The sequence below is a fragment of the Salmo salar genome, chromosome 14 (genome assembly GCF_965601325.2).
Source record: "Salmo salar chromosome 14, fSalSal1, whole genome shotgun sequence".
In the NCBI taxonomy this organism is placed as follows: Eukaryota; Metazoa; Chordata; class Actinopteri; order Salmoniformes; family Salmonidae; genus Salmo; species Salmo salar.
Genome location: NC_138304.1, coordinates 24,174,027 through 24,190,036, shown reverse-complemented (window position 1 = coordinate 24,190,036; position 16,010 = coordinate 24,174,027). Strand labels below are relative to the sequence as shown.

The 16,010-nt window shown below is 44.0% G+C and overlaps 1 protein-coding gene across 1 annotated transcript in view; it reads left to right on the top strand.

Annotated features, from left to right (window-relative positions):
* The window catches only part of LOC106569067 (laminin subunit gamma-1), an 84,554-nt gene that overhangs the window by 38,463 nt on the left and 30,081 nt on the right, over positions 1–16,010 (top strand). The window contains exons 2-3 of the mRNA XM_014140013.3: positions 8,132–8,436; positions 11,795–11,925. Coding sequence (XP_013995488.2) covers positions 8,132–8,436; positions 11,795–11,925 — 436 coding nt within the window. The remainder of the gene's footprint in view (positions 1–8,131; positions 8,437–11,794; positions 11,926–16,010) is intronic.

Genomic DNA, 16,010 nt, shown 5'->3' with positions numbered 1-16,010 from the left:
TTGACACATTGCCCTCTTAACCCGGAAGCTAGCCGCACCAATGTGTCGGAGGAAACACCGTACACCTGGCGACCGTGTCAGCGTGAACTGTGCCCAGCCTGCCACAGGAGTTCCTAGTGCGCAATGGGACAAGGACATCCATGCCAGCCAAACCCTCCCCTAACCCGGACGACGCTGGGCCAATTGTGCGCCACCCCATGGGTCTCCTGTTCGCGGCCGGCTGCGACAGAGCCTGAACTCGAACCCAGAATCTCTAGTGGCACAGATAGCACTGCGATGCAGTGTCTTAGACCACTGCGCCACGTGGAAGGCAGATCAAAACAATATTACACAGAAAGATAATTTCCATTGAAGGCCACATAGAGAAGTCAGATTTGAAAATTCCTAATTAGACACTTTAGTCATCACCTGTGTGCAAAAAACATCCATTTAATTATTGAAATAATTGTCACTGAGGCTGATTTTTTTTTTTTTTTTTTTTTTTTTGTAATTATTATTATTTTTTTATCACTCACAGCTGAAGAGCTTAAAATGTTGTATTCATCCAATGTCTGCCATGTTTTTGGATGTTGTCATGAAATAGTCGCTGCTCCCTGTGTGCGCTGAGTGCTAGTGTCCATGTGAAGTTGGGCCGTGTAAACCAGATGCAACCCGGATATAGACGGTCAATGAATCGACGTATGCGAACCTGAGTAGATTACGTAAAAAATAACGGTCGGTCATTTTGGACGCAGTCTCCAGTTTTGTTTTATACCTAAGTGCCCCCACTCCATGCGGTTCACGGGATCACGCAAAACAGCCCTGGCTTAGTTTAGGCCAACCTGGTTTCTTCTGCATCAGACAGTGTTTGAAAGATGTGAGCATGACAACCTTTTCATGTTTGTCAGTCATTTTCAAAATGGTTAAGCCTGTTGTCCCTTGGATTCCAACTGTCCAGAATATTTTAATTGACCAGCTAAACTACAACAGTTGTATCACCAGTGGCAATGATTCTACTGTTTGGTGGAAATAAAGAGCGGTCAGCCTTTTGGCATCATTGTGATGTTTCTTAAAGTGTTGGGAAAGCACCTCTTTCTGACAGGGAGGGGGCTCCCTGTGAATCACTGGACCTGCCGGATCAGCCGGGTGAGGGGGGATCTTTGCACCCATCTGACACTTCTCACCGAGGCAGTTCGTAACGTGTTATCTGCCCTTCAGATGATGAACTTGGGCACATTCCTCAGATTCCTCAATTGTAACGTTTCCCTCCCTCACCCTTTCCAAATAAAACGTTCAATTTGTTCCACTTTTTATCTTGGGAGGTTTTACTTGTCAGACTCAGACCCAGCATGGCACCTGTTAGAGAAAAGGAAAATGTCCCTAATGCAGAAGCAGACGGTCATCTCTCATGCAGCTCATGCTTACATTGACGGGGGGGTTGGGTATCCACTTGACAGTGAGCCGTAGGCTACATGGTGTGTAAGCACCCAAGCAAGTGATATTTGATATTAATGAATTAGCCCTATAGGTTACAAGATCCTACTGTGATCATATTAGCGAGGTCTATTGGATTAAGCCCTGAAGTGAATTGATCGCAGTGAGTTTATGGTTATTGCTGTATCCTATCCCAAAGTCTGTCCGTGTATTGGTTCAGCCCGTGGGAGTGTTGAGTTAAACAGATGTTCTACATATCTCCTGAGCAGATGGAGAAAATTGTGTACGGGGGGGGGGGGGGGGGGGGGGTGAAGTGGACATGCCCACATGTTGAAAGTCAAAGCGGTCATTGTTCATCTCCTATGTAAAGAATGCGATGAGGTCATGGGAGGAAATTTAATTGGACCATGCTGTGGCTCGAGGCCTTCCCCTGGAATTAACCCACACCCCACAACAACCCATAATCCCCCACCACCTAGATATTTCCTGCTGCTCACCCCCAGACTGTGCCTCTACTGGGTGTAAGGAGATGGAAGGTATGCAAGCAAGAGGCCCAAATCACACAGGCAAAACATCCCAGCAAATCCTCTAAAAGGCGCAAATAAGAGCACACCTAAAAGTAGCATGTAGAGGGAAAAGTTTCTATATGACACCTCGAGATGATATCAACCCAGAGATCACTTGAAAATGTCTTTTTAAATGTCTTATTTTGCTGTTTTCCCCTCAACAATGTACATGGAGTGAATCCTATTGACAAGATTTTATGTCTCAGCTATTTCTACTAATTTGGCTGAACTAATGGGGGTTTTTCTAATGGTCTTATGGAATAATTAGGCCTTTCATAAGATGAGAGCTTGAATAATCAGAGTTCTCAGCCAGACAAAAGGGTGACAACCACCACCCCATATTTGCTCCCCAGGAGGAGTTGGAGAATTAACGACGTATGCAGAGATTGATTAAGAGATTTGGTGGGACTGAGCCTTTTCTCCCAGGAAGACACCGACTACCGACTTTAGGTACCATTTTCTCGTACAGCCTCGCTCTGGTTGCTAAAACACTCAGCCTGAAGTCATCAGCTTTGTTTGTTGATGCCTTTGTGGGATATCAGTTAAACCTTATCCCAAACCCAATCACTAATCATCAGTTTCACTACCTCTCCTCTGAGACAACTGAGAGGTGTGTTGAAAGACCCTTCATCAAATAGCCAACAGCAAAACATACCACCTTTTATTTAACCCAAGGATTTCTACAATACATTCAAAGGAATTTGACGCCAAAGTAACGTGCCTCGTCTCAAGGGGTGGGAAGCCACCATATCATGGCTACTGTTTAAATAACTAGCCTTTAACCGCATACTTTATATTATTAATTCTATGTAATAAATTGCTATGGCTAAGGACAAACATCTGGGTTGACAAATTAAAATGTTCAGTTTTGAACTGTTGTCAGACATTGTCAGCAAGGGAACTATGGCAGAAACCACCTGGCATTGAAAATGTCAATGAGTCTCCCAACAGCCACAATGTCAAGGACAAAAAGTTCTGTCTGTTGGCTGATTGGGAACTCACGTAGGCTAGATAATGAATTAATAGGTGTGGGAGTCTTCCTCCCTTGACTGTAATGTTCTCAAGGAAGGATCTCTACTGTGGTAAAATAGATTTATGAGACTCTTCTGTGGTAAATAGATTTATGAGACTTTTCTGTGCTAAAATAGATTTATGAGATTGTCTTTGGGAAAAGCAATATTTTTTTCTTCCTCTGTTCACTGCTTTTGAGCATAGAAATTGCCTGTGTGATTAACTGGCCATGAGCTCGGCAAAGATATTTAAACGTTTTGACAGTGACTTTATGATATGAATTTACTACCTTTTCAAAGACCCCCTGCTCACCCCCTGGAATGTACCCCTTGGTAGTTATCTACATAAAGGTCCTGGATCTGTTGGTAGAAAAATGTTGGTCTTTTCATTGGGTTGTTGTTTTGTGTTCAATGGATAGGCCTATCAAATTTAACTTGAAATGCATGTCCAAGCTTACTGTGGTGACACACATCATGTTCTAATGACATGTTAGAGACCCTAGGAAACCACAGTGTGGCTTGTCAGAATGTTTGGGAATGCTTACTCCTAAAACAGCCGAATGCATATTTGATCGTCAGAATATATGTTATATAAGCTGCATTATTATGAGCGAAATTGACTTGTAATTAAGGACTTTTTAAAACATACTTTGAAGATTACATTTAATCTTCAAAATATGTTTCAAAAAGTCCTTGTTAAGTTCTTGCCATTAAACAATTGTAAGCCACTAAAGACAGGTAGGAAATCTCAGATTCAATCAATGCTTAATTTGTTGTTCTTCTGCAGAACTTTTGAAGATGATTACTGATCAGACGATCCACTTTTAGGAACAGTCATGAGCTTTCTCTCACATTTCAACAATAAATATTTGCCTCCCAACACAGACCATTTCCCCAAACGGTGTTCTCCCTCTCAAGTCTTTCTCTGGTTCTCGTCAGCCCTCCACTTCACTGGCGTCACTCTGCCAAGCGGAAGCACATTCCAGCCAGTTCCCTCTCAACCTCCCCTCCCCCAATCACCACCACCATACCACCATGTCACAGCCTCCCTCAACTAGAACATGTTTGAGGAGTGGACAGGTGCACACATGGTTGAAGTCCCCACCTTTAGTTCTCTGCTGTAACTCACAAGAGTGGCTTATAATTTTAAACCTTACTAAGGTGGGGGTCCTGAAAAGTGTTTCATGGGGTTAGTGTCTAACAATGGTAGGGTGTAAGTCCGGGTTAACCAATACCAGTTAATTGAGTATTAGGCTACAGCATCAGAGTTCTGGAGATTTCTTTAAGGCTAATTCTTGTGTAGAGTATCATGGTGGCTGATGTGGAAGGAGTTTTGTAGATTGTAAATCTGACAACTCCCCACCCTAGCCGACCCCCACTGTTGCTAATGTGGAAAACGACCCCACAGTTAACTGACTTGTATGTACCTTCGTCTTTATCTTGCGTCTTTTTAAGCCTTTTTTTTTTATACTTTCTTGTAGAAGAACGCAAGGGGTCCCCACAGCCTGCCCTTTGTTTGCGTTCTCAACTGTACTATTTTGCTTCTCAATACACCGATTGTTCTGTAAGGAAGGACGGAATTCCTCTTGGTTTTATGCTAGACAGCTCTGGGCCAGAAAACTTGGTAAATCCATGGAACACTGCCATTCATGAATTTCAAATAAAGCTACTCTCCTGTGTGTCTCCTTCGGATTAGTTGAGACATCTGGAATTCTAACAACTACAAATGGTGTTTAATCAACTTTTACGTTGAGTATTATTGGCCATTTTATGTGCATCAGCTCTATCATAACTTTAATTGCATTAAAGACGTGCAATATTTAACTACAATTAGACACATTTTAGTAAAGACTGAATTGTCAGCTATTCCTGCTCACTATTGAAATGACAGATTCAAAGGGTGTAGCTGGCCCTGTGGGCCTATGTGTATACCGTACTTTGTATAGTTTCAGCTAATCAGTGAAAGAATGCATCTCAGGCTTGATACCTAAAAGTAGGCCTCCAGTGACAGCCACAACATATTGTAAAACTCATTTTGTTTGAGAATGTACTAAGAACCCACCTTGGCCACCAAAGACTATTAAAAATCCCAGCTGCCAAAGAGTAACCATGTCCTTGTTCAAAGCTAAACTGTGATTTTCATGGCCCTTTGCTCATTATCTTCAGGACTAGCCTTTCCTTGCCTTGCCTGTGAACTAGACTACTAGTCTCTAGTGACTGCCTGACCACCTGTATTCAGTGTTGAGGCTTCCTTTGTCTCCACTGAGTGGGCTCCTCTATGTTGGGTTGACGAGGGGCCCTTTGTTGTTTGCCCCTATGCTTGCCACTTCATTGCTGCGCCAACAGATGCTGTTTGTCTTGTTTGCGAGGATGTGGGGGGGTTTTAGAAATTAGATGTCAATGATAGTCTGTTCCCAGTGTGATTTCCCCGCTGCTCCAACCCTCTTAAGATGTGCTTGTTCACAGAATTTCACATTCAGTTATTTTGGTGTCATGCCTGTGCATTGTAATGGAAGTGACTAGTGGAAAAAGTAGGCAAATTAGTTGTAAATGGTCAGACAAATGCTCAGTTGGCCAAATTGGTTGAGCTATGCCTATGTCCTATGTCTCGTTGCACTTTGATTTGACATTTTTTCCCTAGTTTTAATTTGCAACTTTCTCACTGTAAAGCTGAACTTCTTTCTACTTGAATAGATTTATAAGGAGAAATTGAACATGAGCTAATGGATATTAATGCAAATAATCTACATAACTGTTTTTATTTCATTTGAAAAGATTTCTCTGTGTGTTGAAGCAGACCTGTTGAAATCCACACCCTAGTTTAATGACTCACGGCCCAGTTGAGGTCAAATTTGTACCAGTCATGTTTGAGTAGGAGACTCACACAGGGCCAATGCAGGCACTCCAGAACATAGCATACTTGACAGTTCACTTTAATCTCAATGTAACGTATGCGTTCATGACAACCAGCTCACACCCTGCAGTAAAATATACACTGCTCAAAAAAATAAAGGGAACACTAAAATAACACATCCTAGATCTGAATGAATGAAATAATCTTATTAAATACTTTTTTTTTACATAGTTGAATGTGCTGACAACAAAATCACACAAAAATAATCAATGGAAATCCAATTTATCAACCCATGGAGGTCTGGATTTGGAGTCACACTCAAAATTAAAGTGGAAAACCACACTACAGGCTGATCCAACTTTGATGTAATGTCCTTAAAACAAGTCAAAATGAGGCTCAGTAGTGTGTGTGGCCTCCACGTGCCTGTATGACCTCCCTACAACGCCTGGGCATGCTCCTGATGATGTGGCGGATGGTCTCCTGAGGGATCTCCTCCCAGACCTGGACTAAAGCATCCGCCAACTCCTGGACAGTCTGTGGTGCAACGTGGCGTTGGTGGATGGAGCGAGACATGATGTCCCAGATGTGCTCAATTGGATTCAGGTCTGGGGAACGGGCGGGCCAGTCCATAGCATCAATGCCTTCCTCTTGCAGGAACTGCTGACACACTCCAGCCACATGAGGTCTAGCATTGTATTGCATTAGGAGGAACCCAGGGCCAACCGCACCAGCATATGGTCTCACAAGGGGTCTGAGGATCTCATCTCGGTACCTAATGGCAGTCAGGCTACCTCTGGCGAGCACATGGAGGGCTGTGCGGCCCCCCAAAGAAATGCCACCCCACACCATGACTGACCCACCGCCAAACCGGTCATGCTGGAGGATGTTGCAGGCAGCAAAACATTCTCCACAGCATCTCCAGACTCTGTCACGTCTGTCACATGTGCTCAGTGTGAATCTCCTTTCATCTGTGAAGAGCACAGGGCGCCAGTGGCGAATTTGCCAATCCTGGTGTTCTCTGGCAAATGCCAAACGTCCTGCACGGTGTTGGGCTGTAAGCACAACCCCCACCTGTGGACGTCGGGCCCTCATACCACCATCATGGAGTCTGTTTCTGACCGTTTGAGCAGACACATGCACATTTGTGGCCTGCTGGAGGTCATTTTGCAGGGCTCTGGCAGTGCTCCTCCTGCTCCTCCTTGCACAAAGGCGGAGGTAGCGGTCCTGCTGCTGGGTTGTTGCCCTCCTACGGCCTCCTCCACATCTCCTGATGTACTGGCCTGTCTCCTGGTAGCGCCTCCATGCTCTGGACACTACGCTGACAGACACAGCAAACCTTCTTGCCACAGCTCGCATTGATGTGCCATCCTGGATGAGCTGCACTACCTGAGCCACTTGTGTGGGTTGTAGACTCCGTCTCATGCTACCACTAGAGTGAAAACACCGCCAGCATTCAAAAGTGACCAAAACATCAGCCAGGAAGCATAGGAACTGAGAAGTGGTCTGTGGTCACCACCTGCAGAACCACTCCTTTATTGGGGGTGTCTTGCTCATTGCCTATAATTTCCACCTGTTGTCTATTCCATTTGCACAACAGCATGTGAAATCTATTGTCAATCAGTGTTGCTTCCTAAGTGGACAGTTTGATTTCACAGAAGTGTGATTGACTTGGAGTTACATTGTGTTGTTTAAGTGTTCCCTTTATTTTTTTGAGCAGTATATATTGCTTTCAGATAAACCTTGAACCACGAAGCTTGCTGGGTTAAGAGGTCCCTCAAGTCAGGAAGTTCATTGTCATGGTGACTGCAACAGCATGCATAAACACTTACTCGGAAGGAAATTAACAGATTGAGAAATCTATATTATCTGTGAGCTACATGTCTTCACCTATATTTGTGCCACAATGGTTCCTGTATATATGTTTGTATTTGCAGCTCTGTTTAGAGAGCAATTTCTTTGCTGAAGCAAACTGTACCCCCTGTAGCCATGTTGAAAGATTGCCATTTCTTTAAACAAAATAAATAACTCCCCATAACATTTCCCCAAGCTCTTAGCAGATACATTTTGGTGTTCATCCCCCTACAACTCCTAGCCTGCTCAGTCATGCCAAATAGGTTTTGAAAAGGCCCTCTATTATTACTGGAGGACACTGGAGACCTTCGGAAATCCTCCTTTGTCTTGCCTTAAACCAACAATGAATCTGGAAAAGACTTGTTGTAAACTGTGACTTTTAGTTCCTGATTTAGCTTTTGGTATCAATTATCTCATGTTTCTTTTTGGTTCTTCAGGCAAGGCTTTTGACATCACTTACGTGCGACTCAAGTTCCACACCAGCCGCCCAGAGAGCTTCGCCATCTACAAGCGCACAAGTGAGGATGGACCATGGACGCCCTACCAGTACTACAGTGGCTCCTGTGAGAAGACCTACCAGAAGTTCAACAGGGGCTTCATCCGCACCGGAGAGGACGAACAGCAGGCCCTCTGCACCGACGAGTTCAGTGACATCTCACCCTTGACCGGAGGAAACGTGGCCTTCTCCACTCTTGAGGGCCGACCCAGTGCTTACAACTTTGACAACAGCCCAGTTCTTCAGGTAAAGAAAACAAACTCAGCAGTTTTATAGCATTTGAGAAACCTTGATAAAATAACTTTTTGTGATCGTCTCTAATACTGTATGTTCAAGCTCAGTTCTACAGGTAAAAAAACCTGCTGTTTTTATAGTGTTCTAGAGACCTTGATATAGGAACTTCGTGATGCTTCTTGTTCCAGCTCCAGATGTGTGATATCCCATACTCGTGTGTCCCTGGGTGGCTGTTTAATATTTTGTTTTATTTTTCCAGGGCTGTCTGAGGCACAGAGTTAGTAGTACATCTTATATCAGTAGCGTTAAAGAAATCAGTGATGTGGAAGAGCAGGTGGACATAGTAATGATAAGTTGGCCCGTAGACTTGAGATATTTTGGCATGGACATATGTGCTGTTGGCAGGCATGCCCAGTGGAAGCGAGTAGCACACTAGTTCAGGTGGGAAAGTGTGAGAGCCTGACCAGTGCCAAGTGTTGCAACAGGTTGCTAGGTGACGCCTCCAGATTTCCCACTACAGTACTGATTGAATTTGGCTCTTAAGAGGCACAGCTGGAAATGTTTGTTGCGCATTGCTTTCAGCAAGTGAGAATTTGTGTGTGTTTCCAGACGAAGCCCAGGGAGTCTACTAGCCTACATCAGACTTTAAACCCAAATGACTCCAGTAAGATTTTATAGCCTAACCATTAGGTTATAAACTACTGTATTTGTTGCATGCACCGCGCCGAATACAACAGTTTTACAACAGACTTTACCATGAAATGCTTACTTATGAGCCCTTTCCCAACAATGCAGAATGAAATAGTATAATAATAATGAGGCTATATACAAGGAGTACTGGTACTGAGTCAATGTGCAGGGGTACGAGGTAGTTGAGGAAACATGTAGGTAGGTGTAAAAGTGACTAGGCAATCAGGATAGATAATAAACAGTAGCAGCGGCGTGTGTATGTGTTGGAGTGTCAGTGTAAGGATGTGTGAGTGTGTGGTAGAGTCCACTGAGTGTGCATAGAGTCAGTGCAAAAAAGGGTCAATGGAAATAGTCCGGGTAGCCATTTGATTAACCGTTCAGCAGTCTCATGGCTTAGGGGTAGAAGCTGTTCAGGAACCTTTTGGTCCCAGACTTTGTGCTCTGGTACCGCTTTCTGTGCGGTAGCAGAGTGAACAGTCTATGGTTTGGGTGGCTGAGGTCATTGACAATTTTCCGGGCTTTCCTCTGACAGCGCCTGGTATAGATTTCCTGGACGGCAGGGCGCTCAGCTCCAGTGATGTACTGGTCTGTCCGCACCACCCTCTGTGTAGAGCCTTGCGTCATCAGTCGATCTGTTGGGGCAGTATGCAAATTAGTGGGTCCAGGGTGTCTGGGATGATGATGGTGTTGATGTGAGCCATGACCAGCATTTAGAAGCATTTTATGGCTACAGATGTGAGTGCTACGGGCCAATAGTAATTTAGACAGGTTACCTTGACGTTCGTAAGCACAGTGACTATGGTGGTCTGCTTGAAACATGTAGGTATTAAAGACTGGGTCAGGAAGAGGTTGAAAATGTCAGTGAATACACTTGCCAGCTGGCCAGCGTATGGTGTCCTGGTAATCTGTCTGGCCCTGTGACCTTGAATGTTAATCTGTTTAAAGATCTTACTAACATCGGCTATGGAGAGCGAAATCACACAGTTGTCCGGAACGCTGGTGCTCTCATGCATGGTTCAGTGTTGCTTGCCTCAAAACGAGCATAGAAAATATTTAGCTCCCCTGGTAGGCTCATGTCACTGGGCAGCTTGCGGCTGTCTTTCCCTTTGTAATCCGTGATAGTTTGCAAGCTCTGCCACATCCGACAAGCATCAGAGGATTTGATCTTAGTCCTGTCTTGACGCTTTGCCTTTTTGATGGGTCATCGGAGGTCGTAGCAGGATTTCTTAAAAGGGTCTTACTATGTTCATGTAAGAAAGTTGTATCTGTCGGTTACATCTAAAGGGTGTATATCAATGTAGGCTAACTGCTAATGAGAAGTAGTCAGCCTGGTAATTTCTGATATATTATCTGCTGTTGGCTGATCTGGCTATTTTTCACGTGTGTGGAATACCCTAACTTTTCATTCGGAATACTCTACCTCTAACAAATTAACACATTTAGCTCTGGCACAATACACTTCCATATTTGACTTTCTCATGTGGCATATTTATACCAAAGCCCAGGACTCTTTGGAAGGGATACCTTTCTGAGGCGACACAGGGCTACATTGCATGCATAGTTTATTTGTTAAGTGGAGTCTCTAGGTAATATTTCAATAACTGTTAAAGATTCTTTAATATGGGACAGCAAACATTTTCCTACAACAAAATCAACCAAAACTTTTTCACACAGACTCACTCTGTATATAGAAAATATAGCCCACAGGTGTCTCAAGATAATTAACTGGGGGTAAAAATGATATTTTTGTCCAGCTTTAAATGTCTGCCTGGATACAGTTGGAAATGTATGAGATAGTGCCAGTGAAGTCAGTAAAGTAGTCGACCAGGAGAGCCATTGGTCCCATGCCCGAGACAGACGGAACCTGCTTTGACTCATGACTGCCCTATGGATGTATCAGACTCTTCTCGTAGAGTTGGGCTATAAGTGGCAAAACATTGGAGCTGTTGTCAGCAAAAACTCTATCCTGAAATATGTTTTTAATTAGTCTACTGGTAGTAGTTAGGCTCCCAATAATTCTGCAGAATGTTTGTTGGCAAATAATTTTGCATGTGCAAGCGAGATGATACATGCTTGACTTGGCTGCGTTTACAACTCCTCTTCAGAAATATTCAGAACATTGTGTTACAATGTTAAATGTAAAACAGACTTTATTATAAACCTCCATGTGTGGAACAGGATAGACATTTTTTTAATTTTTTTTTTACAGATGTTACGCTATGGTTTCCAACTTACTTGGTAATACTCCTTGAGAGATCTTCCGGTGCTCACTCCAGATTTGTCCTCTGCTGCTGTAATTCTAAGCAAGCGAACAAAAGGCTTTCGATATGTTGTTCTGATTCTGGGACCAGTCTGATTCCACGAGAATGTCTGAGGTTTGGTTTAGATTAGTTTTGCAGTATTTATTTTTTTCTTCTAAACAGCTGCACTAGGAATAGGGTTTTATCTCCCATTTCAAATAGAAACTTTCAACAGGAAAATAATTAGTTTCAAGTCAAACACACCTATCGTGCAGTTAACTTTGGAATCTTCAACCCTCTCTCCCTTTTCTCGTCCGTCAAGCAAAGTTGTAAATTAATAACTCTCCAAACATATTTAGCAGGCAAGGCCTGGCAGACATATTTGTAGAGTCTGACCTGGCTGTGTTTTAACACTGTCCATTTGTCTTTTTTCTTTTCAGGAATGGGTGACAGCCACAGATATCAAAGTGACCCTGAACAGGCTCAACACATTTGGAGATGAAGTTTTCAATGATCCCAAGGTCCTAAAGTCCTATTACTACGCTATCTCAGACTTTGCAGTGGGAGGAAGGTGAGAGCAGTTCCTTCAGCTTTATGCTATCTTCTAACAACTGTTGTCAGCATCCACTGCCTGGCTTTTCCCTTGTTCACAGTTTTTTATTTGACCAATGCCATTGAATAGCAATTTTGCACACACGCATAAAAACATTATCTTACAAACATTAGTTGTTTTTGTCTCTTCTAGAAATTATAGCGTAAAAAGGAAAAATAGCAACAAATCATATTATATTCCTTTAAAGGAGGAGGCCCTGTCTATTAACCACACAGCATGTTTTCTCTAGTGCATATTCACTCTATACTTTTTTTGGTTCTGAAGACCTGGAATAACTGCAAGAATAGGAATCGCTCTGTTGGATTGAAGAAAAAATCATGAATTATCAAACCTCAAGTGCTGACAACAAAGATGTTTTTGTCTGGGTGTTGAATCATTCATCTAAAGTAGCGTAGTGTGTTGACTTCAGATCAACTTCATATCACATATCTGGCCACATTTTACATTGTGTGGGTTCATTCTCAGTGGATCAACCGAGAATCCCAAAAAACAATCCCTCCCAAATTCTGAACTGAAAAGCCAGAAGAGAATAGGGGATCAGACACGTGTTAAACTGCCCCCTTGCCGGTGCAGTGTCTTTTCACCTCAATCTGTTTGAAATGTGGAGCAGATTTCCATTACACAGCCGCATTCTTTGCATTCCTGCCTGGGAGTGCTGGATTACAGTGCACGGAGACTGGAATGGGGCAGGCACCAATATGACGGCAGAGATGAGTCCAAGGACCAAGCCGGGCCAAGCTTGGGTGTAGTAGGTCTACTCTCTACCTGTCAGGGCACCAAGTTCACTGTCCACCAGTCAGCGGCGTCATCACATCCACCAGCATATATTATGAGTAAGAAATGGATTTGACTGATATTACACGTACTACAAAATGGAAAAGAGTGTGAGGGAGGTTAGCTTTGTTTTTCTAGATGAACAAACCGCCTATTAGTCTTAATAGGCCCCTAGTGCTATAGTGTCTTCCTTCCTGTTGTCACTTTTTCCACACTTCGCTGCCAAGTAACACCTGAAACAATACCCGAAGGTGGCTGCCATGCAATTCTTCTCTTGTACGGAGGGGTTCTGTTGAAGTGTCTCAGGTGGAGAAGCTGCAGCCTTTCTGAATTGGGTAAACGCCATGGAGTTATCAGGGAAAATAACTCTCCCTGTGCCAAAATTGATTTGACTAATGATGTAATTGAGGATGGATCAAATACTCAGTATCTCAAATAAATGACGTGTATTCGTGATTCCCAACAACACAGACTTAGAATAATGACTCTCAAACATAATCTAAGCTACAAATAGTGGTATGTTTTTGATAGATCAAATCAAACTTTTATTGGTTGCGTGCATACGGCACAGTGAAATGCTTTCTTGCTAACTCTCCTCAATGATACAGTACATTAACTTTGTCAATTAAATGCCTAATACAAGTCCAAAAATAACAAGTAATGGAAAAAAGTAATAACAATTATGAGAAGTATGCACAGCTCAGCGTTCAACACCATAGTCCCCTCCAAGCTCATCACGTAGCTAGGGACCCTGGGACTGAACCCCTTCCTCTGCAACTGGATCCTGGACTTCCTGAATGGTCCGCCCCAGGTGGTGAGGGTAGGCAATAACATCTTCGCCGCGCTGACCTCAACACGGGGGCCTCTCAGGGGTGTGTGCTTAGTCCCCTCCTGTACTCCTTGTTCACCCACGACTGCGTGGCCACGCACCACTCAAACACCAAGTTTGCCGACGACATGAGGATGGGAGGCCTGATCATCAATGGTGATGAGTCAGCCTACAGGGAGGAGGTCAGAGACATAGCCAGGACAACCACCTCTCCCTCAATGTCAGTAAGACCAAGGAGCTGATTGTGTACTATAGGAGAAAGGGGGGAGAGCACGCCTTCATCCACATTGACAGGGCTGTTGTGGAGCGGGTCGAGAGCTTGAAGTCCCTTTGCGTCCATTTCACTAAGGACTTAACTTGGTCCAGACACACCTGCACAAGTGTGAAGAGGGCACGGTAGTGCCTCTTCCCCCTCGGGAGGCTGAACAGATTTGGAATGGGGCCCTCAGATCCTCAGTTATACAGCTACACCATTGAGAGTATCTTGACAGGCTGCGTTACTGCTTGGTATGGCAATTGCACCGCCCTTGACCACAAAGCGCTACAAAGGGGGGTGAGGACAGCCCAGTGCATCACTGGGTCTGAGCTCCCTGCCATCCAGAACCTCCATATGAGGCGGTGTCAGAGGAATGCCCCAAAAATTGCCAAACACTCCAGCCACCCAAGCCATGACTGTTCACTCTGCTACCGTCCGGCAAACGGTACCAGAGCATTGGTTCTTGGACCAACAGGCTGTAAGACAGCTTCTACCCCCAAGCCATAAGACAGATAAATTGCCAGACTGCTAAACTATCTGCACTGACGCTATCTAGCACTGACCCTACGAACACTCGCAACACTTTATATACACACCATGTACACACTCACGCAGTACACTGTCACTCCCTCACATTCAAACATTACATATGTGCTCGCACCCACATACCGACACAAACGCACTCATCATTTGCTGCTGCTACGCTGTTCTGTATTTTACGGTTGTTGTTATCGATTGGCATGCCTAGTCACTTTATTCTGCCGTCATTTACATATCTACTTCAAGTACCTCGTATCCCTGCACATTGATCTGGTACTGATACTCCCTGTATGTAGCTCCATATTGATCTGGTGCTGGTACTCCCTGTATGTAGCTCCACATTGATCTGGTACTGGTACTCCCTGCATGTAGCTCCACATTGATCTGGTACTGGTACTCCCTGCATGTAGCTCCACATTGATCTGGTACTGGTACTCCCTGCATGTAGCTCCACATTGATCTGGTACTGGTACTCCCTGTATGTAGCTCCACATTGATCTGGTACTCCCTGTATGTAGCTCCACATTGATCTGGTACTCCCTGTATGTAGCTCCACATTGATCTGGTACTCCCTGTATGTAGCTCCACATTGATCTGGTACTCCCTGTATGTAGCTCCACATTGATCTGGTACTCCCTGTATGTAGCTCCACATTGATCTGGTACTCCCTGTATGTAGCTCCACATTGATCTGGTACTCCCTGTATGTAGCTCCACATTGATCTGGTACTCCCTGTATGTAGCTCCACATTGATCTGGTACTCCCTGTATGTAGCTCCACATTGATCTGGTACTCCCTGTATGTAGCTCCACATTGATCTGGTACTCCCTGTATGTAGCTCCATATTGATCTGGTACTCCCTGCATGTAGCTCCACATTGATCTGGTACTCCCTGCATGTAGCTCCACATTGATCTGGTACTCCCTGCATGTAGCTCCACATTGATCTGGTACTCCCTGCATGTAGCTCCACATTGATCTGGTACTGGTACTCCCTGTATATAGCTCCACATTGATCTGGTACTGGTACTCCCTGTATATAGCTCCACATTGATCTGGTACTGGTACTCCCTGTATATAGCTCCACATTGATCTGGTACTCCCTGTATGTAGCTCCACATTGATCTGGTACTGGTACTCCCTGCATGTAGCTCCACATTGATCTGGTACTGGTACTCCCTGCATGTAGCTCCACATTGATCTGGTACTGGTACTCCCTGTATGTAGCTCCACATTGATCTGGTACTGGTACTCCCTGTATATAGCTCCACATTGATCTGGTACTGGTACTCCCTGTATATAGCTCCACATTGATCTGGTACTCCCTGCATGTAGCTCCATTCTTGTGTATTTTATTTTTTAAACTCTCTATTGTTGTTCGTAAGCAAGCATTTCTCTGTAAAGTCTACCTACACATGTATTCAGGGCATGTGATAAATAATATTTGATTTGATAGAATATTTACAGTATGATTGATTTATCAAAATGAAGACCGTTCTATACCAGTAGTAAACTGACTTGTTATATCAAGTTGCAGTCAACGTCAAAGTTTGCCGCTATCTGTCATGCTAATGTGGATGGATGAACACCTATTTGTAGATTACTGTAAATATAATCCAGTGTTTCCCCTGTAGGGAGACGATGA